Here is a 24,375-nt window from a genome sequence, read left to right on the forward strand (position 1 = left end):
GTGCAAACTATGTATACAGAATGCTACACCTCATGTAAACAAGAAGTAGTATATAACATATCCATGCTTCTGTATGGATAGGTAATTTCCAGGAGGCATAAGTTGGAAAAAAATACTGGGTTGGCCAAAAGTTCATTCGGGTTTTTCCATAACATCTCATGGAAAAATCTGAACTTTCTGGCCAACCCAATAGTTAACTTTGGGGAGAGCTGCAAGACTAGAGGACAGAGGGAAGTAAGCTTAACTTTTCTGTATTACCTTATTTCTACCTACTGACTTCAGTTTCATGGTTACATATGAAAATTAAATTTTTTTAATTTTAATGATTTAACCAAGTTCTTTAAAAAATGACACTTAGTCTTAAAGTAGTTAAGTATGGCCTAAAGTACTTTTACAAAGGAAACTTCAACACGTGATAATAAAGACAATGAAAAATGTATGTCTTAAAAAAAGAAAAATGTATGTCTTTAATAGCTATAACTAAATAGCTACTTTCCTAGTTTTTAAAATTTTCTTTACGCACAGCTCAAAATTCTTTTAATAAAAAAGAGAGGGAATCTGGCAATAATAATTATTTTAATGATTAAAATAATCTCCAAAAAAAGTAACCAAAAGAGAAAAAATCCTTCAATACTCCAGTTTTCTGAAGCTTAGCTGTGATACAAACTGTTGCTATATATGGATATTTACAAAAATCAACACAAACAATTAACCAGTGTTTGAGAAGGAAATTCTACCTGTACTGTTTGGGGTAATGGATATCCTGATATTTACTTAAAGTAAAAAAGTAATTTATAGTAAAAAAAATAAAATAAAATAATGGTGAACTTAGTGGAAGGTTAAATAATTAATTAGCAAAAGCGCTATAAGAAAGCTGAATATTAAATTATATTTCAATACTGGCTATTCTAACATAAACCATTATTATTCAGTAAACTCTATTATAAGAAAACCAGATACACTGATATTAAAGAAAATGCAATTATTTAGTGGCAGAGAATCAATATTAGGATGCCTACTCAGTGATTAATTTATAACTCTGATGCTCCCCAGGAGCTTGAATTTTACAAATGAAAGAAAATTTTTCCAGTCTCATTAATCAAGTCAATATCATGTTTCTTTGTATACAGATCATAATAACCTCTCATTTTAACTCCTGAACATTTTATCTCAACTTTCCTTCTGATTTTTTTTACTACTTTACTTTCAATACGTTAATGTGAGTTCATGTCTCAAGTGCCTAACTAGTTTCCTTGACACATTCACAGGGTCAAATCTGTCTCATAACTCTACCGGGGCTTTGCATAAATAGCAACTGCTCTGCATATCACTGGAAGAATGACTGCCTCTATGAATGCATACGCATGTATGTATTAATCTTATTACTTAATGGAAGAAAATCCATGCCTCCTGGTTTCCCATTCATCTTTGCTTTCATAATACCATTACACTGAAAACCTCTTAAAATTTCAAATGCCTAAGAACACATAATAGCTCAAAAACAGGGAGTGGGGAACATTTTCCTACTTCTGTACATCATCACATCAGTAATTTAGAGAAGACATACTGGCTTCCAGTCTTCCTAATGCTTGAGAATATTCCCAAAATGTTAAGGCCAACAATCTGCTCTAAAAATGAACTTGCTTTTCCAATGGATGTATCTTCTATACATTTTGATAAAAAGCCTTTGGATACAGCCTATGCCCCCCCCACCTCAATTCATTATATTCTTAAAACATCAAGTATACTGAAATGTAATGTGGCCCAGCACATTAAACTGTAAATGATATACACGGTTAGGTTCTGGGTTCTAATTCAGGTTTTCTACTGTTTGGTACTCTAGTTTTTACAGAATGAAGGTATTCACAATGTATTTTAAGAATACAAATAAAGTGCTAAATAAAAGCGATTTGATTTTGCCCCCAATCAACAGAAATATTTTTCAACATTTTTAGTTTTTAAATTTTTTAGAAAATTAAAGTGAAAGTCCTAAGAAACTAAAATGTGTGATCATGTAGTACATTTGCAAATTACTAATGAAATAATTTAAAAGAAAGCAAACATATTCATCAGATTATGATTTCGTTTTACATATATTTTGTCTTGATAAGAAGTACTCTTAAAACACAAATTAAAAAGCTTCAAACATCTACATTTAATCTATATACCAATGATAAATCAACATATTTTAAAGTTAGTGGGGGGGAAAACCATCCATCTGTAACTCAGATTACCAAAAGAGCATACACTTATATTCAGAATTCTACGGCCGAAAAATTGAGAAGTATATTAAAATTGTCTGGGGGAAATAAGCAAAAATAAGGGGAAGAAAACAAACATATCATTTGGGCATAAGCACATGAATCAAAAAAAAAAAAAGAAAGCTAAGTTGATGAGCATAATCAGATTCTCAACTTTAAAAAACCTTCAGAAATTTCCAAATTAATTTGTTCAAAGTTGTCACAGCCAGTGAAGAATTAGGTATGTATATTGAGATAATCTGGAGAAGGCAATGGCACCCCAATCCAGTACTCTTGCCTGGAAAATCCCATGGACGGAGGAGCCTGGTTGGCTGCAGTCCATGGGGTCACTGTGAGTCGGACACGACTGAGCGACTTCACTTTCACTTTTCACTTTCATGCATTGGAGAAGGAAATGGCAACCCACTCCAGTGTTCTTGCCTGGAGAATCCTAGGGACGGGGGAGCCTGGTGGGCTGCCGTCTATGGGGTCACACAGAGTCGGACACGACGGAAGTGACTTAGCATAGCATAGCATAGCATAGCATAGCATAGCATAGCATTGAGATAATCTTCATTGAGTTGTGTTTCGATATATATACTCCCTTCATAATTATCTGAAAGAACTTTTTCCTGGACCCCTTAAAACTTAGTTTTTCAACTATAAACAATTCTTAATAATTCAAAACTACATGGATGTTAACATTTGGTCAACACATGCCAATGAAACAGTAAGTCTGGAATCTAAACATCTGTATCTGATCCCAGTGAAATGCTCCAAAAGAGACATTCTGATTCAGAACTATGAAATCGCTTATAAAACTAGAGCGTAACAGAGTACGACGACCTGCCTGTAATGAGAACTCAGAATCTAGTCTATTTGTTCTTGGATGTTCTTAGTTTCCAGCTCTTTTTTTGTCCCACTAAAGAACCCACTCTTAAAAGCTCACAGATAAAATGGATGTCTTAACTGTCTTCAAAAGATGTTATTTGGAAAACAAGCGGAAGGAAAAACATTACCACATATAGCAAACATGAGAGCAAATTACATCTAAATGTTTGCTTTAAACACTCAGAAGGCAGTAATACCATTTCCATGACCACAGCCTTTCTGCAGGCTAATTACACTATAGCTCTTTCTAGTCCACTGTACAAAGCAGCATGAATTTTCCTTGGGAGCAAAGTTCAGTTATTATTCCCTTCTGTAAGTGCACTCCCAAAGGGACCAGATGTCTTCAAATCAAACTAAACCACCTCAGCGAAGGATTAAAGCCCCCTTTAATTCCTGACTCAACCTTCCATATCTTTACCATCCTGCAGTCAGAACACAGGAAATTACATTTTCTATTCCAGTTAAAACAGTCTATTTTTCATCTCTCTAGACTTTGACCACTCTACATAATCTCTCTTTTGTCTCATTAATAGTTCCTTCATTAAAACGCATTTTTTTCCTCTTAAAAAAAAAAACAAAGACTAAAACACAGGCGACAAAACAAAAACAAATTACATTTCATCAAAATTAAAAATGCTTGTGCATCAAAGAACACTATTGATAGAATAAAAAGGCAACTCACAGAATGGGAAAATATTTGCACTCGTATATCTGGTAATAGGCTAACATCCACAACGTATAAAGAACTTCTACTTCAACAAGTTTAAAATGGTAAAAATATGAATATACATTTCAGCAAACAAGATACCGCATCATAAGGAAATTAAAGTCAAAATCAAGACAAGATACCACTCCATCCACTTGGATTGCTATTAGCAAAAGCAACATGAAAGGGATTTCCCTGGCTGTCTAGTGGTTAGAACTTTCACTTTCACTTTCACTGCTGTGGCGTGGGTTCAATTCCTGGTTGGGAGACTAAGATTCCGAAAGCAGAGTGGCCAAATAAAATAAAACAAAATAACAATTGTTGGTTGAGGATGTGGAGAAACTGGAACTCTTATGCATTGCCAGTGGGAATATAAAATAGTGTAGTTGCTGAGAAAGACAGTATTGGCAAGTTTCTTAAAATATTAAACACAGAATTACCACATGATTCAGCAATTACATTCCTGGGTATATACTCAAGAACTGAAAGCAGGAACTCAAACAGAGATTTGTACACTAATGTACATAGCAGCATTGTTCACAACAGTCAAAATGCAGAAATAATCCAAATGTCCATTAACTAATGAATGGATAAGGGAAATCTGGTATATGTGTACAATGAATATTACTTAGCCTTGAAAAAGAATACAACTTTGATATGTCCTACAATACAGATGAACCTTAAAAATATGCTAAGTGAAATAATTTAGATACAAAAGGATAAATATAGGAGTCAGTCCACTTATATGAGGTACCTAGTATTGTCAAATTCAAATACACAGAAATCAGGATAATGATCACCAGACACTGGGGAAAGGGAGGAATGGGAAGTTAGTATTTAATGGGTAGAGAGAGTCTGTTAGGGCTGATGAAAAGCTCTGGAGATGGAACAGTGGTGATGTGTGGTTACAAAACAATGTGAATACCCTTAACGTCACCAAACAGTTGAAAATGGTTAAAATGGTAAATCTTATATTTTAATACAATAAAGTAATGAAGATTCAGCTGAAATCTAACTCTACTAACCTTCTCAGTATTGAACACAGATTACTATACTGACTGGTTGTCAATTGGGTATAAAATGAGTCTTTTTATAAAGTTAGAAAAACTTTTTAAAGAGTATCTTTAAATATTGATCAGTGTTTAAAATTTGACCTATAAAATGAAAATTAAGTCATTTATCAGATAACAACCATACTTAAGAAACTGTACTGTATATTCTTATTCTCTACCGGTTGCTTATTTTCCTCTATTGCTCTTCTTTATGTTGTGGTAGTCTCCTTCATCACACAGTGTATCTTTTTATCCAAATTAGCTAAAATTTAAAAGCAAAATAATTACATAAATGGAATGATGGCATATAAAACTAAAATGCTACATCTGAATTACATAGATTTTAGAGTATAAACAAAAGGAAAGAGAGGAAGGAGGTAGTGTTGCCCTATGAGTCTAAGACATTCCTGCATATCTAGGCCTATAAGATAAAACATCGTTTTAAGTCGCAAACAAGATATAATGGCATACATTACAATACAGTGCTAGAAGGCTTTGATATAATAAATCCATATTTTATCAAAAGGAATTTCCCCAAGGATTATTACACAAATCTCAGAAATTCTGATCCCATGTTACCACTAAGAAAATGGACATATGGCTATATAGACTTAGTTAAACACCACCAGTCAACTACTTTTAGAAGCAAACTCAATGACATGCATAATAATCAAAGTAAACCTAAATTTTAAAAATGTTCATCAAATAAAACTGAACAATTAAACCAGTAATAAATTACAAGGATGGAAGCAACTGACTAGACTATAAGCACGGAGGAATCTGGGCATACAAATACCATGAATCAATAAAATGGTGTTGCCATCTTAAATTTAGTACTGTAACAGATTATTGCAAATGATCCAAGAGCTAAGATAAATATTTGAGGTTTCACACTTTAAGATAGTCCAAAACAATGGGTCACAGTCATTCTAATCATACTTCTATATCCTAGAATATACAACACACTGAATAAAAGTGTATTGGCTAAATGTGTATGTGTGCTAAGTTGCCTCAGTTCATGGCTAGACGAAGGGCAGTTAAGAACCTGGAACTGTTTAGTAGCTAGGGAACTCCATAGCCGAACATAAGCTTGAATTTAAAGACATGCCATGGGGTAATTATCTCAGTCATAATTTTTAACCCTAAAATTCTGTAAGAAATGATAAAGAATATTTCAACTCCTAAGGCAGCACTCAGTCATGTCTGACTCTTGGCAACCCCATGCACTATACAGTCCATGGAATTCTCCAGATCAGAGTACTGGAGTGGTCAGCTATTCCCTTCTCCAGGGTATCTTCCCGATCCAGGTATTGAACCCAGGTCTCCCACATTGCCAGTGGATTCTTTATCAGCTGAGCCACAAGGCAAGCCCAAGAATACTGGAGTGGGTAGCCTATCCCTTCTCCAGCAAATCTTCCCAACCCAGGGATCGAACTGGGGTCTCCTGAATTGCAGGCGGATTCTTTACCAACTGAGCTATCAGGGAATCCTCTAAAGCAGCATATGTAACCTCAAATCAGAAAACTTTTGTTATCACAGTTTAAGGGAGGTTGAAATATTGAGGCAGCAAAGCAAGAAGTCATCATCTTTCCAGAGGGAAAATGGTAGCTCTTAAAATCACTAAGATGGAGACATTAAGAAATAGGTCCACTGGGAAAAAAGGGGAGTTAAAATTAACTGGGAAAGCCAGGGATGAGAAGGTGACAGGCTTTAATATATGGTAGGCCAATTTTTCCTTGCGAACAGTGTACTACGTGAGGAGTCATATTGCCTTGACGGTTTATGAAGTTATGCTATCTGCTGAATCCACAGTGCTTTTAAAATGTAGTAGAATATTTGTCATTCTACATGATAAACCACACAGGACTATTTAATAGACTATCTTCTAGTTAAAAAAAAAAAAAGAATGAAATACAGAATAAGAAAAACTAAAGTTCTGTTTATTTAGAACAAACAAACAAGAGAGAACTACCAGGGTAGTTCCATATTTAATGTTTCCCCTTATTATAGACAGATATCTAAGCTCTGGTTTACTAATCAGTCCAGTAAATTAATGCTAAAGGCAATAATCCCTATACTTTAAAGTTTTAGATTTCAAAAAGACTAATTACTTTCATTATGCATGCATACATAAAATGGGATGCTTTGGGACCTAAAAAATCTTTTTATCTTCAATTCTAAAAATATCACCAACCAACAGGTAGTTAAGAGCTGAGACAGAAAGTAATGGTATTTTTAATCATAACATTGGAACTCTTTTCTGATGATAACCAGGAGTGAGTTCTAATCAGTCTAAGGTAACTTCGTAAGTGTTAATTCTAGTTCTAAGAGAAAAACTCTACTCAGATAAAAAGCAAAATATTGTAATAAAATTCCCGCTTCTTTTCTTTTCTTTTTTTTTTTTATAGGCAGAGGTTTGGCACGGCTCTGCCTCTCCTCGAATTCAAATGCGGCGCCGGGAACGTTACAAGAGCCTACGCGCCTCTTTTCTTTTCTAACAGGATCAGAATAAAGAGATCACTACCTGTTTTTGAGAGTAGAAATAATAAAGTGACAAATATTATTATCAACTGAGAAGACACCTGGCTTTTATTTTTCTTAGAATAGATTTATCACTTGTTTCTTTAGGAATAATCTTCATGATAATAAGAAGCACTTAGTATATAGCTCTTTAGAGAAAATTAACATTTTAACAGTGAGAGTAATCAATGACAATGAAACTCTTTCTTCCTACGGAAAATTAAATATTCACTATACAATAAGAGCAATGACTAGAAATCTTATATGATATTCTATTAGGAAGAGGGCTGATCTTTAATAATTTAATTTCTCCAGAAAATTAACAATCACTATTACTTCCATACCAAAAATGATATATAATTTTGGGGAAAGAGTAAATGTATGAGGATTTTACACTTTTTCCTAATCACTTCTCATTTTAAAAATATAATAATTTACAGATCTATTAGAGATTATAATTTTCAGGAAATATATATAAGGAATCCATGTTAAATAACAACAGTGACCCGTGAAGGCATGAGCTTTTGTCACTTTATTGTTAATCAATGAATGTTATCCAAAATTATAGATGTAACTTAATTGTACAACACAAAATTATGCTAATGGGAAAAGCCTGTTGGAATTTACCAAATACTCATTAATATATTTTTACATTGCTATATGAACATGTGCTTCTCAACTGCTAATAATAAAAGTTATAATTGGTTTAATGAAAACCCATATTGCAAATAGCTGTTCCTGTTTAGAAAAATTCACACAGCTTTAAAAATGGATTAAATCCATTTTAATCCTAATCTACAAATAGATTATAAACAGCAAATATAACTGGTAGTTTTTCAACACTGTAATCAAACTGAAGTAGGAATGGTAGTGCACACAATTCAAAATGAAGCAAATTAATAAAAATCCAATAGAAATCCAAATTATCACCTATTATGGCAATTGTTTAATGCTTTGAAGTGAACACATGCTTTAACCATGAATAGCAGGGCTCACCATCTATTGCTCTCATGTGCTACAAGGAGAAACATCCTCTTCCACCGTGTTTTGAAGGATGTGCACAACCACTGTACAACAGTCACTTCAAGGTTAACCAGTTACCTTTTGTCCTACTAAATCCAAAAAATATATTAAATGCAACCTTTCCTTTTCATAATGTCTGCCCAGATTAATCCTTTTAAAGTCAGCAAAATCAAAAAAGCACAAGAGATACTTTCAGACACAACTTAAATCTATTGTGCGTGAAAAATGTCTAACAAAATGGCAATTTTAATGGATAATTGTAAATTTGAACGCATAATACCAGATGGAAAGTAGCTGAACCACACAGAGAAAACAAGGCTTTCCGTATCTCCAAATCTAGATGTTTTACAGTAAAGAAAATGTTAGAACATGTGAATATTCAACATCTTTTAAACTGGAAAGATTTCTTTGTAAAACATTAATGAAATTAATATCACCTAAAATTATAATTTCTAAAATACAATTAACTAACCAAATTTAAGTATCTTTAGAGATTGAAAAAATAAGCACAATGATTTAGAAACCAAATATGCTAAAATGATTATGTAATAATTACATCAAGAATGAAGGTACAGACATTCGTCATATGCTACAAGGGCAACCTCTCTCTCACACATTCACACACACATACACACTTCCTCAGATGTACAACACCCTTCCAGAAGATAGTATACCAGTGAGAGCTTACAATTTTAATACAAATCAGAGTTCCACAGTTCAGTTCAACAAAAAGGCAGTTAAAATTTAGCACTCTTAAGATATTCTGAAGGAAAAAGAAATCTCAAAAATACCCCTTTATGATGGGAAGTATCTCTACGTATTATAAAACATAGCTTACACATTTCACTGTGTTTGAACGACCAGTCACTGCAGGTATAGTAGTGAGGTAGTATTACTGTCCCCTTCTTGGGACTGATGTTTTCATATGCTGCCCTTCCAGAAAGGTCCAGGGTTTTTTTTAATGACAATCAATTACCAACAAATGTATAATTTCTTTTATTAAATATCTGTTTTTCTAATCAATCTATGAAATATGTCAGAGACAACTGTTATTTGCAGTAGTGTTTCATCAATAAACTTTCCTAGGGACTTACTACCTGCTGTCTATACCTTTATGAAATCAGTGGGCAAAGAAAACCAAAGGATGACAGGAGATGAAACACCAATCAATCCAGCTGTCAGAGGACTGTAATTTTAAAAAATCCAATAATGTTTTAAATTGAGTTTTAAAAAATTAACTACAAGCTGTACACTATACTATTAAACTTTCTAATCCTTTTCATGATTCATAGCCATCTTCTACACAATAATCAAAGACTTTTCACCTATGCTTATTTTAATCACTGCCAATGATTAAAACATGTAGTGCTATGGTTAGAGGGCATATTAAGGTATGGAAAGTACACACTGAGAAAACGAGAATGAGAGAGAATGTGGAAATACATGGAGCTAAAATGTGAAAAGAGAAGGAAAGAGTGCTCTACCTAAACACTCATTAAGTCACCATCATCCTGTAAAATGTACAAAGTGCTTAAATCATACACACACATTTGTCAGACATGATAATTAGTGTTAATCTTCAACAGAAAAAAAAAAAACGGAAAATGAAAAGTATGAAAAAGGAGGTGATGGAGCACTGTTCTTCATTCCCTGGCCCAAAAGAAAAAGAAAATCAAGCATGGTATCACACTGCCTTAATGTTGAAAAGCTCCCCTTAAATGTCTTTTAGCCACCACAGTCAAACTGGTGTAACTGCTTTGGCAAGGTGGGATGCGTTCCATCACATCCGCAAAGGCCTGCTTTTCTCTGTTGGTGGTTCAGCTTATGAAGAACATGTATGCAAAATAACAGCTCTCACATTGCTTCAAACTCATCAATACGTTGCTTTGTATTGCCTTGCCGAATCTGTCGCAGAGTCTTGTACTTATCACGGCCTGCTTTAACATTCTCAGCATGAAGAACATCATTTTGTGTTTTCTTGGTTTCATCTCTGGCTTGGGCTAATTCTGAACTTAATGCCTGTTTAAAAAATAAAGAGTATGACTATTATTATTTTCTTAGATTTAAAAAAAAAATCTATGGAAAAGGTTTAAAGACAAAAATACATATATAACACATCTTTGACTTTGTACTATATTAAAATTTCCACAGTGAAATCTTTTTCTTTAAATTGTTTAAGTTGTTTTACTTTTAGTAATGGTGGGGGATAGTGGTTAGAAAGGAATACCCATGGCCTTTCATTTCTGTACTCTGCAACTATGATGATTTGTGTGTTATTCTAAATTTCCTTAACCTTCTCATCTAATACTTGAAATGACTTAAAAAGGTTCAATGTAGCCATTATGGTTTGTGTTACCATAAGATCTAAAATCTATACCATGAGAGAAACTTTCTCCAAAAGGATAATATTACCACTATCACCTCATTTTCCTTATTAATACTTAAAGATTTCACAATTTAAAAATTACAGAACTTATTTTAGTAAGTTCTCCAATGGGTATAATACTACTAAAATTTACTATTTTGACCTAATTATGTACATTTAATAAGCTGATCTTTTGCCAATACAAAATCTGAACAAAAAATTTAGATTCTGTAATGTCTTACAGGTAGTCTATTAAATTATCATCGCTTTATATGTATACTGTTTAAAAACAAAATTTGTTTCTTAAACACAGTATTAACATTAGGTTCTACTTTTTAACTATAATTAACTACAGTTAAAAGCTATAATTAAATAATAACTTACTAATTAAGGTCTCTCACATCCATAAATGACCACTGGAAAAACCACAGCCTTGACTAGACGGACCTTTGTTGGCAAAGTAATGTCTCTGCTTTTCAATAGACTATGGTTTTTCCAGTGGTCATGTATGGATGTGAGAGTTGGACTGTGAAGAAAACTGAGCACCGAAGAATTGATGCTTTTGAACTGCGGTGTTGGAGAAGACTCTTCAGAGTCCCTTGGACTGCAAGGAGATCCAACCAGTCCATTCTGAAGGAGATCAGCCCTGGGATTTCTTTGGAGGGAATGATGCTAAAGCTGAAACTGCAGTACTTTGGCCACCTCATGCGAAGAGTTGACTCATTGGAAAAGACCCTGATGCTGGGAGGGATTGGGGTCAGGAGGAGAAGGGGACGACAGAGGGTGAGATGGCTGGATGGCATCACTGACTCGATGGACGTGAATTCCGGGAGTTGGTGATGGACAGGGAAGCCTGGCATGCTGCAGTTCATGGGATCGCAAAGAGTCGGACACGACTGAGCAACTGAACTGAACCGCATTAAGGTCTCTACACAAAGCTAACAAACATCTGGTAACAAGAACATACAATAGAAAAAATAATGTGCCTGTAGGCCAAGCACTTACAAATCAACCACAAGGCCAGCTAGAGCTAAACGCGTCCAAAAATCAAGTATTCCTTTTTAGTTAAGTTTGTCTTAACAAAAGGGGGAAATGCAAACTATATTTAAATGTGCATACAAACTGCAAATTTAAATACCTGAAGTTGCTTCTTAACACGTTCATTTTTCTGTGTTTCTGTCACACGTTCCTCCTCACTTCTATGGTTCATTACCCCATCATTTGATAATTCAGCGCTAGCCTCAGCATTATTCTCATCATGCTCATCGTGTTCATTTTCTGTCGGAGGAATGACTGGTGGTGGTGGAGGCGGAGGTGGGGCAGACATCACAGTCTTTAACTCTTCTTTGGTCTTTTCCAAGTCTTCCTGGGCTGCAAAAGCCTAAACATAAAAAAATAAGCTTATAAGCAACTTACTTTGAGAACCAGTGATTAAAAGATTCAAGTCATCCTTTCTATATGTCAGGATAATAAAAACAAGCCCCAGTGATAGAAGCTTATTTTCAGAATTAAAGACACCACTGTGTAAATCCTAATAAAACTGTTAATTCTAGCAAGGATTATCAATTGCTGCTAAAAGTGTTGTACAAATGGTTGATGAGAAAATGGATATAGGTATAATGACAAAGAAATTCACACGTGATAGATTACATTTTAGCAATGATAAAATATAATCAGACATGGGAAGAATAAGACTGTTATTACTCTAATCCCATGATCAATTAAAATAACTGGGCCAATCAGATATTAAGTGTCTTCTGATATAATACAACAGGAAATATCGAACATCACCAATTGTCTGAGTAATTATATCATGCTGGGTTGCCTGGAAAAGTCCTGGTGTAATTATTAACAACACTCCCTTACATTCTCAAAAAGTGTTCCAGTTTGGATCATAAATTGTATGAAAATTTCTCTTATGAGGCATCACAGCCAGAAACTTTTAATTTGAATCCTTTAAGCTTTTAGATTTATCTTTCAGCTTACAAGAATACCGAAGGAAAAAAGACAAGCTGAATGACATCATAAGGAAACAAGAAAAATACAGAAGTAGGGATAATGCAGATCCTTTTAATAAATCAGTATCACAAAAAGAACTGTCCTACTAAAAGAGACTGATCAAACAGAAGCAATGCAAAATCCTACTCTGGACACTGGCTTGGCAAATTAGCTATAATAGACTTTTTGGGTCAATTCTGAATACTGTGTGCCCAGAAATATACTCACGCATATATGGTTAACTTACAACAAAGCAGCCAAGAATATAGATTGGGGAAGGGAAACTAGACAGCCACGTGCAAAAGGATGAAACTGGACGCCTACTGTACACACCACAGAGAAAAATCAACCCAACATGGATCAAAAGACTTGAACATAGGACCTGAAATCATAAAACTTTTCAAAAAAATATAGACAGTAAGCGCCTTGATATAGGTCTTGGTGATAAATTTTTGGATTTGACACCAAAAGCAAAAGCAATACAAACAAAAACAAACATGTGGGACAACTTTAAACCAAAAGGCTTTGCAAACCAATATATATATATACACACACACATACATATCAAGAATATGAAAAGGCAAGATACAAAACAGGAGAAAATACATGTGAATTATAGTTCTGATAAGGTGTTAATACCCAAAATATGTGAAGAATTCATACAGCTCAACAAAAACAACAACAACCCTAATAGTATTTTTTTTTAATGAGTAAATGATACGAATAGACATTTTTTCTAAAGAAGACAGAGATGGCCAACAGGCACACGGAAAGATATTCAACATCATTAATCATCAGGGAAATGCAAATCAAAACCAGAATGAGATAACACATCATACCTGTAAGAATGGCTACTATCAAAAAGACAAGAAATAACAAGTGTTGGTAAGGATGTGGAAAAAAGGGAACACTTGTTCACCTTCACTGGGAATGTGAACTGGTGTAGCCACTGTGGAAAAGAGTACGAAGATCTCTTAAAAAATTTAAAAACAGAACTACTATATATAATCCAGCTATTCTACTTCTGAGTATTTATCCAGAGGAAGAAAACGCTAACTCGAAAAGATATATACATCCCCCCAATATGTTCACTGCAGCATTATTTACACAACAGCCAAGATACGGAAAAAACCTAAGTGTCCATCAGTAGGTAAAGAGATAATGAAAAGGCAGTATACGTATATTGTATTGTTGTTCTTTCATCACTAAGTCATGTCTGGCTCTTTGCAATCCCATGGACTGTAGCTTACAAGACTCCTCTGTCTGTAGGAGTGTCCACGCAAGAATTACTGGAGTGGGTTGCCATTTCCTTCTCCAGGGGATCTTCCTGACCCAGGGACTGAACCAGAGTCTCCTGCATTGAGGGCGGATTCTTTATTGCTGAGCCACCAGAGAAGTCCCCATACAATGCAAATATAAATATAAATATAATATATTCAAATATTAAGATTTTGGATTTCTAAAATCTTAAGATACTGGATTTCCATCCAGTACACATATACAGTGGAATATTATTCAGTTATAAAAAAGGAAAATATTGCCATTTGCAACAACACAGATGGACCTTGAGGGTATTATGCCAAGTAATATAAGTCAGACAGAGAAAAGCAAATTACCACATGATCTCACTTATATGTGGAATCTAAAAAATCAAAAAACAAACAAACAAAAAAACTGAGCTTATGGATACAGAGAACAGATCAATGGTTACCAGAAACAAAAGTTGAAGAGGAATGGGAGAAGGGAATTAAAAAGTACAAACTCCCATGTATAAAATAAATGAGTCATGGGGATATATATAGAGAGAGCATTATATGGACTAACACGGACTATAGTTAATAATATATTCTGTATTTCAAAGTTGCTAAGAAAGCAAATCTTAAAAGTTTACATTACAAGATGAAAATTTATGTAGCTATATGATGATGGATGTTAACAAGACTTACCATGATGATCATTTCACAACAGATACAAATACCGAACCATATTATACACCTGAAAATACATTATATGTCAATTATATCTAAATGAAAAACTTTTGAATATAGTCTGAGATGAGATGAAAACTGACTAAAATGGAACAGTATGTACAGCATGAGCTCACTCTGGACATACAAATGATTGTTGTTGTTCAGTCACCAAGTTGTGTACAACTCTTTGTGACTCCATGGGCTGCAGCATACCAGGTTTCCCTGTCCCTCACTATCTCCCAGAGTTTGCCCAAGTTCATGTCCATTGCATCGGTGATACCATCCAACCATCTCATCCTCTGTCACCCTTTTCTCCTGCCTCTAATCTTTCCATGCATTCTGGGTCTTTTCCAATGAGTTGGCTCTTCTCATCAGGTAGCCAAAATACTGGAGCTTCAGCTTCAGCATCAGTCCTTCCAATGAATATTCAGGGTTGATTTCCTTAAGATTGACTGGCTTGATCTCCTTGCAGTCTAAGGGATTCTCAAGAGTCTTCTTCAGCATGACAGTGCAAAAGCATCAGAGTTCAAAAGCATCAATTCTTCAGCGATACCAATGTATATGTATACACATACATGCACTCAAAATGTCAGCAAATTTGGAAAACTCAGCAGTGGCCACAGGACTGGAAAAAGTCAGTTTTCACTACAATCCCAAAGAAGGGCAATGCCAAAGAATGTATAAACTACCACACAACTGCACTCATTACACATGCTAGCAAAGTAACGCTCAAAATCCCTCAAGCTAGCTTCAGCAGTACATGAACCAAGAACTTCCCGATGTATAAGCTGGGTTTCAAAAAGGCAGAGGAACTAGAGATCAAATTGCCAACGTTAATTGGATCATGGAGAAAGCAAGAGAATTCCAGAAAAATATCAACTTCTGTTTCATTGACTATGCTAAAGCCTTTGATTGTGGATCATAACTGAAAAATCCTTAGAGATGGGAATACCAGACCACCTTACTTGTTTCCTGAGAAACCTGTACACAGGACAAGCAGCAACAGTTAGAACCAGATGTAGAAAAACGGACTGGTTCAAAATTGGGAAAGGAGTACAACAAGGCCGTATACTGTCACCCTGCTTATTTTATCTTGTATGTAGCACATATCATGTGAAATGCCAGGCTGGATGAATCACAAGCTGGAATCAAGACTGCCAGAGAAATATCAACAACCGCAGATATGCAGATGACACCACTATAATGGCAGAAAGTGAAGAGGAACTAAAGAGCCTCATAATGAGGGTGAGAGAGGAGAGTGAAAAAGCTGGTTTAAAACTCAACATTCAAGAAACTAAGATCATGGCATCCAGTTCCATCACTTCATGGCAAACAGAAGGTGAAAAAGTGTAAGCAGAGACAGATTTTATTTTCTTGGGCTCCAAAATCTCTGGGGATGGTGACTGCAGCCATGAAATTAAGACATTTAGCTTTCTGGAAGGACAGCTATGAGAAACCTAGACAGCGTATTAAAAAACAGAGATATCACTTTGTCAACAAAGGTCTGTGTAGTCAGTTCTGATTTTTCCAGTAGTCATGTACGGATGTGAGAGTTGAACCATAAAAAAGGTTGAGAACTTTAGAACTGATGCTTTCAAATTGTAGTGCAGGAGAAGACTCTTGCAAGTCCAGCAAGGAGATCAAACCTGAATATTCATTGCAAGGACTGATGCTGAATTTCCAATACTCTGGGCACCTGATGGGAATAGCCAACTCATTGGAAAGGCCATGATGCTGGGAAAGACCGAGGGCAGGAGGAGAAGGGGGCAGCGCAGGATGAGACAGTTAGATAGCATCACCAACTCAATGGACATGAACTGAAACAAATTCCTGGAGATAGGGGAGGGGAGAGGAGCCCAGCACACTGCAGTCCATGGGGTTGCAAAGCATCGGGGCACAACTCAATGACTGAATGACAACAACAGCACACATATGCACATAGGAAAAGATCCTGGAAGGATAGGCACCGTGATGTTAAAATACTGATCCTAGTTTGTGGGAATGTGATTTTTCTTTTACGTGCATTTTCTGATTTCTATAATTCACAGGATGTGTTTCTGTGATACATTATTTTTATAAGTTTGTGTGTCCCTGAAGTTCATAAATCATTCCTAAGAGGGATACAATTCTAATAAGAGAAGTGTTAACATATAAGTTAACAGTGCTTTCACTTCTGTGGAGCTCTATGTACATATATGGGCTTCCCACATTGCCTGCCAATGCAGGAGATGCGAGTTCGATCCCTGTGTCTGGAAAATCCCCTAAAGAAGGAAACAGCAACCCACTCCAGTATTCTTGCCTGGGAAATCCCATGGACAGAGAAGCCTCGAGGGCTACCATCCATGGGGTCACAGAAGAGTCAGACACGACTTAGCAACTAAACAACATGTACATATATACATAACTCTAATATAAAAAACTCCCCTATGAAATCCAAAGTGCTACAAAGAAAATTTAAAGTGAAAGAAAACCATTTTAGCTAACAAGTACATGTTGTTGTAGCAAAGTCACAGAACTATATACCTTTGAGTGTAAAAAATTATTATTATAGTTTCATTTAAAAGTTTAAAGTCTGAATTAAATTCTCCTCTTATATTCCCCACCCTTCCAAGTAAAGCCTAATTTTTCACTTTTTTGCCATTTCAGACAACAGTAGTTTCACGTACTTAGGAACTCTGGAATCTTAGTATCGTTTTGATTACATTCTTCTAATTCAACTTTAGAGCCAATCATTTGGTTGCCATGCCCCTTTGAGTCTATGAAAAAATGTCCTTCAACAATTCCTGTCCCTCTCTTTTCTCAATGCCACATCCTTAGTGAGTCATTAGCTCATAAGTAATCCTGTCCACTATCCTAATCCATCCATCATTCTGATTGCTAAGCTGTTTTTATAAAATCATGCTTCATCATGTTACAAACGTGTTTTGAAATCTTCAAAGCCCAAAGTCTACAGATACTTCCCAACATCCTTCTTTTGAGCAGGGTGTTTACTTAAAGCCTTTCACAGCTTAATGACTTCTCTAACTTTCTAGCCTCAACTCTCAAAGTTCCTGAAATAAGATTCTTCCTATGCTCATTCAATTCCTACAATCTGGAATGACTATCTCTTCAGTCCCCATCTTTTCTACTCCCAAATTGAATGTCATTCAACAGCTAGCTTAAATTTTTAAGGGTGGGTGTCCCCAACACCTGCCTCATTCCTAAAGAAACTAACACTTCTGTGTTCCCAACGTACTGATTAGCTCTTATCACTAGATTAATATTAAACTACAATATGTACACATTCATACAGTGGTATCTCTTCCCATCTAAATCATGACTGTATCTTAATCTCTATAAATTCAGCATATGCTGGGTACAAAATAGGTGTTTGGTAAATGATAGTGATGAACAAATGATTACTTTGTGTTGCCACTCAGTAGCCTCCTCTTCCTTTTTCTTCTTGGCTTCCTCTAGAAGTGCAATCTTGGCAGTGAATTCGGCAAGTTCTGCTGCCTAAAATAAATGAAACAATTGCCAATACTAAAAAATATAATAGGGTTTCAATAATTTAAGTCAAAAACGCTTTAATATACATGAACTGTTTTTTCTTTTTGGGCCACGTCGTGTGGCTTTTAAGATTTTAGTTTCCCCACCAAGGACAGAACCCATGCCCCCTGCAGTGAAAGTGCAAAGTCCTAACCACTGGATTGCCAGGGAATTCCAACATGGACTCTTTTTATGTGTTTATCATAGAGCCTTCTGTTTAAAAAAAAAGGAACTATTTCTTTCAGATCATAAAAATCTTATTTGTATTATAAGCTCATAAGGAGACAAAGTGAGACTTTTTTTTATTATTCTATATACACAAAGTTACTCCTGTTTTCATAGCAAGAACCTAGGAGCTACTTTTTAACTTTCATCAATAAAGTATTTGCTAATGCTTACAGAAGGAAAAAAAAGAAAAAACTGTTTACATAATGCTTTTTATGGCACTTTGTCAAATAATCTCACGTGACACCCTATTAGGTGGTTTTACTCCATTTTTCAAAGGGAGGGATCTGAGGCTCAGAAAGACCCAAAGACACAGAGCAAGGAAATGCCTAAACCAATACTTAAATCCCAATTCTTCTGGCTTTCATGCATACTCATCATTTGCAGGTCCAGTAAATACACACAAAGAAATCCAGTCATGACCCATCTTATAATTAACTTATGATTATCTTATAAAATTTAGAATATACATAATGGCAGTTTATCTACAGCAAAACATGCCAGTAGCTTATACAAAATCAAAGTGGATCAGAATCCTTTGTTAGCTACAAGCTCTATGTATCTTTTATGGTTTTATTTCTAGGTTTCTTTTTAAAAGAAGAAATAAACAGTTTAGACTCATTTCCAAACTCTGTCATTAAGTTACTTGGATCTTAGGTTTGCTTTAAAGAAAGTATAATATACCTAATTTTACAGAAGTTTTCTCTTTTTTTTTTTTTCAGTTTCCATTATCTGAACTTATTTTCTTATTAGTCCTCATTGGCAAACAAAATTTTTACTGTTGATTTTGGGTACAAGACACTTCTAGCAGTGGCTGCCCAATATTGATCATTTATTTAATACAGTAAATAAATACTGCAACCTCCAAACTGTCTATTTTTACACTGGTACTACCTTTATGATGACAGGTATTCATTCCTCTGTCTGAATACAGAAAATGGTTCATTTATTTCATGGTTTTCATGTTTCTTTGTTATTCTACTTACTGCTTTAAAATACATTCAAATAATAGTACAGGGAGGGAGGTGGGAGGGGGGTTCAGGATGGGGAACACGTGTACACCTGTGGCGGATTCATTTTGATGTATGGCAAAACCAATATAATATTGTAGAGTAATTAGCCTCCAATTAAAATAAATAAATTTAAATTATATGTATAAAAAAAAAGGTATGTGAATGTATTTTAGGAGTTCATGTTTCAGCCTCCCTGGTGGCTCAGCTGGTGAAGAATCTACCTGCAATGAAGGAGATCTGGGTTCAATCCCGGGGCTGGGAAGATTCCCTGGAAAAAGGAACAGCTTCCCACTCCAGTATTCTGGCCTGGAGAATCCCATGGACTGGATAGTCCATGAGACAAAGAGTCAGACACAACTGAATGACTTTCACTTTCACAAAGCTATGTCTTTGCAGTGAGTGCACACATACCATAGTGAGGAGAGCTGAAAACACGTTTAACCAACACCTTTGTGTTCAGAGGGCTTCCCAGGTGGCTCAGTGGTGAAGGAGTCCACCTGCCATGCAGGAGACACGGGAGATGTGCCAGTTCGATCCCTGAGTCGGGAAGATCCCTTGGAGGAGGAGATGGCAACCCACTCCAGTATTCTTGCCTGGAGAATCCCATGGACAGAGGAGCCTGGCAGGTTATAGTCCAAAGGGTTGCAAAGAGCTGGACATGACTGAGCTACTGAGTATGGAACGATGCATTTGTGTTCAGAGAATATATAGTCTCAAATTGTGGGACTGATTTTATCCATACTTTTGCCTAAATTTTTCTTTTTCCCTAATAGAACCCAGGTTCCCTTACCAGCTGCTCCTGATTCTTCATCTGGTCGGCAGCCTGTTTCGCTAGAGCAGACTTGGCCTCTTCAGCAGCTTGACGCTCCTTTTCAAGCCTTTCTGCCTCTTCTTTTGCTCGTTTTCGTTCCTGGTCCAATTCTAGAGCTTTTCGAGTCTGTTCTTCCAGTTCTGTCAAATATATGTATCCCCCAAAACAATGATTAATTCTAATTTTCTCATTATGAAAAGAAGCTGAAACAGTAGCAAGGAATATAAGCTGTAAAGTTTTTAAAAATTAGCACATCTTTAAATGAACATATACCTTGTTTTTAACTTGAAAAAGGCCTAATACATTTTAAAACTCTATTTACACTCCAAAAATGCAAAGAAATGAAAATTCTTTATAACTCAGGTTTCTATCCTAACTCTAGAAACATATCCTTTATTTTTTAAAAATATTCTCTCCAAATGAGAACCCTCCTACACTGTTAGTGGGAATGTAAAAACTGGTACAGCTACTATGGAGAACAGTATGGAAGTTCCTCAAAAAACTAAAAATAGAACTATCATATGACCCCAAAATCCCACTCCTGGGCATATACCAAGAGAAAACCATAATTTAAAAATATATATGCACCCCAATGTTTGCTGCAGCACTATTTACAACAGCCAAGACATGGAAGCAAGCTAAATGTCCACAGACAAAGGAATGGATAGAGAAGATGTGGTATATATATATATACAATGAAATATTACTCAGCCATAAAAAGAACAAAAGAATACCACTTGCAGCAATATGGATGGACCAGAGATTGTCAGACTGAGTGAAGTGAGTCAGAGAAAAACAAGTATCATATGATATTGCTTATATGTGGAATCTAAACAAAAGGGTACAAATGAACATATTTACAAAACAGAAGTCAAGTCACAGATACAGAAAACAAACTTATGGTTAGCAGGGGATGGGGGTGGGGGGAGGTATTGGGACTGACATATACACACTATTATATGTAAAACATAAATAAGGACTTACTGTATAGCACAGGGTACTCAATTCAATACTGTGTAATGGACTATATGTTAAAAGAATCTTTAAAAAAAAAGAGGGGATATATGTGTAACTGATTCACTTTGCAGTACACTTAAAACTAACACAACATTGTAAATCAATTACAATTCAATGAAAATTCAAAAAACAAATACCCTCGCCAAACTTTTTTGAGAAAATATATATCACTCGTTTTAAAGTTTTTATTTCATTTATGCTGGGTTCTCGTGGCGTGTGGGCTTACTCGAGTTGCAGCACAGGAGCTCTACAGGACTTGGGCTCAGGAGTTGCGGTGCTCAGGCTCTCTAGCTGTGGCGCCCAGGTTTAGCTGCCTCGGGGCATGTGGGATCTTAGTTCCCTGACCAGGAATCGAACCCCTGTCCCCTGCATTGGAAGGCAGATTCTTTACCACTGGACCAACAAGGAAGTTCCCTCTCCAAAGTTTTGACCAAACAAACTGCTATCTATTTAAAAAATCTATAAAGTAGCACACTTTAAAACTTGTGGAAATTTTTACTTATCTAAACTAAGTATTAGATAAGTAAACCCAAGACATTAAGACTGAAAACAATACTTACTGACTCAAATAGAAATTCTGATGTGGATTGTATGAATTACTGAAAATTTTGAATTATCAGTACACATCCATTCCTCAAGCAGGAAGATAAGAAAACTAGTTATTTGGTGATGAATGAGATGAATTTTAATCCTTAAGTATACAGATCATAAAGTTAATTCTCTTATTCTAATGAGCTGAGAAAGGAAAATATTACTAGCATAAAGCCAAATGAGTTTAAATCAATTTGAAAGTACTAATTTTAAGAACTACTATTATTCTGACAATCTGCAGTAAGTAGCAAGGACATCTGTGACAGAAGACAAGAGGATGTCGTCTATGAAGATGGGTGCAATGTCCTACGAAGGATGACTCTCCCATTCTGTATACTTCACAAAAGAGGAAAACCTAAAAATCTATATGTCAAAAGGTTTGAAATCTAACTGTCACGTACAAATCACCTTACTGTTCTTAACTTTGCTGTTTTTGGTCAGAACTAATTTAAGTAACTACAGTTAAGACTTGGGAGGATAAGATTGGGAAGAAAAATGACTTTAAACTCTAGATACAGTGAAAAATTCTATGTGGCTATTTGGCTATAAAGATGAAATGTATGTAACGAAGGACGTTACTGAAGCTAAATTCTAGAATTAATTCATTTTAGTATTTGTCTTCTAAAACTTAGACATCAGAGCTAGCTAACCCCTCTAACTCTTATTATAATATTCTATCTGGTTGATTGACATATAAAATAAACCTCACAAAGTTCAGGACTTTATCCTTCTTCTAAAAAAGCAAACAAATAATTAGAAAAGTTTACAAATGAAAACAAAGCTTTCTCTCGTAATAGAAATTCTTTCTATACTATGATACAATAAAGAAAAATAAGTCTGGGTTACAAAGTTAACTTTCAAAATAAATATTTCCCGATATTCTTTGTTTTCTATCAGTTTTTTTTTTTGTAGTATTAATTTGAGGAACAGAAGATAAAGCAGTGATTGCTTTGTTGTATATTAAGAATTACACAGAAGTCTAATTTTTTAAACATTGAGAAATTAACTGAAAACTTCAAATCTACTCTAGCCTCTTCTAGAAAGTAAGATTTTGAAATGCCAACAAAGATCCTCCTGCTTTTCCCTCCAGTGAACTATAATTTGTAAACTATGATTCACTGATCAAACCCAACCCAATATCTTATTTTTGTAAATAAAGTTTTACTAGAACTCACACCCTCTCTCATTTAAGTATTGTATATGACTGCTTTCGTGCTGCAGTGTTAGAACTGAAAGCTGTAACAGATCACGTGGCCTGCAAACCCTGAAATATTTACTACCCAACCCTTTACAGAAGGAGTTTGTGAACCCATGAACAGAATATTTTAGGAGTTCCCTGGCAGTCCAATGGCTAGGCCTCAGTGCTTTCACTGCCGTGGCCCCAGGTTCAAGCCCTGGTGGAGGGAACTAGGATCCCGCTGGCCATGTGGCACAGCCAAAAAAAAGAAGAGAGTATTTCTATGAAACAAACATCCCTCCAGACCTTGGATCAAGTTAGAGGCGCTTGAGGAGAAGGATTAGATAAGAAAAGTGAATAACATCAATGTTTTTACCCATCTGGGTCATAAAAATCTAGACCCTACAATTTTTGAGGATCTGTCAAGTGGCAAGCCAAGGAATCTGGCTTCTTTTAGAATCTCAGCTCTTTCAGGATGAAGGGGGAAAGTTTCCAGAATAAATTGTTTCTCTCACTAATAGTACACAGCATACTGATGCAGATGGTTATGGAAGTTAAATTAGGAGTAGATCAGGAAAGTTATTCTAAGTTCAAGCTAATAAAATTTGTGAAAGTTTTTCCTTCTTAATCAGGTTTGAATACAAGTACCACTTGATTTTGACAAGTCTAAGACTTTACAAGCCAAATGATCTCTAATGTTACCCCAAGGGCAAAGATTGGAAACTATAAAATTGCAACAGTTATAAGTAAAAAATATACTAATAAAAAAAAATCTCAGAAGGAGTATAGGTTTTTTTTTTTCCTCCTCTTTCCAGTCTAGGGCAACAGTTCATTTTTACACTGGAGAAAGAACTAATACTATTGATATTCTAAAACAAAAGCAAATAAAAGTCCTATTATTAAAATTCTTAGAAATCACAGAAAAAGAATATGATCATAAATTACTTACTGAAAAAGCAATTTTAAAGTATCTGTACTACATCTAAGCAATGAAGTATTGTGTTATTGTAAAAAAGGAAGGAAGATATCTTTGAATACATATGGACTTTCAAGATTACATTAATTGAAAACAGCAAGGTGCAATTTGTTTAAGAAACAAGTGGAGAGAAAGCATATCTTTGTGTGTATATCATGTATACTTGCTTATTTTATATACAAAAAATGGTATATAATAGTCCTAGCAGAGTGGAATAAAAGCAGAGCCTGCAATATTCTATCAAGCTGAGAAAACAGAGATCTAGACTCTGG

The 24,375-nt window shown here is 35.2% G+C and overlaps 1 protein-coding gene across 2 annotated transcripts in view; it reads right to left on the reverse strand.

Annotated features, from left to right (window-relative positions):
- The window catches only part of RDX (radixin), a 106,792-nt gene that overhangs the window by 14,975 nt on the left and 67,442 nt on the right, over positions 1–24,375 (reverse strand). For both annotated transcript variants that reach the window (XM_061440237.1, XM_061440238.1), the window contains 4 exons: positions 20,322–20,482; positions 18,168–18,260; positions 11,936–12,178; positions 10,291–10,451 (listed from right to left, as the gene is read on the reverse strand). In XM_061440237.1, coding sequence (XP_061296221.1) covers positions 10,291–10,451; positions 11,936–12,178; positions 18,168–18,260; positions 20,322–20,482 — 658 coding nt within the window. The remainder of the gene's footprint in view (positions 1–10,290; positions 10,452–11,935; positions 12,179–18,167; positions 18,261–20,321; positions 20,483–24,375) is intronic.

Source organism: Bos javanicus, chromosome 15, assembly GCF_032452875.1.
Source record: "Bos javanicus breed banteng chromosome 15, ARS-OSU_banteng_1.0, whole genome shotgun sequence".
NCBI lineage: Eukaryota > Metazoa > Chordata > Mammalia > Artiodactyla > Bovidae > Bos > Bos javanicus.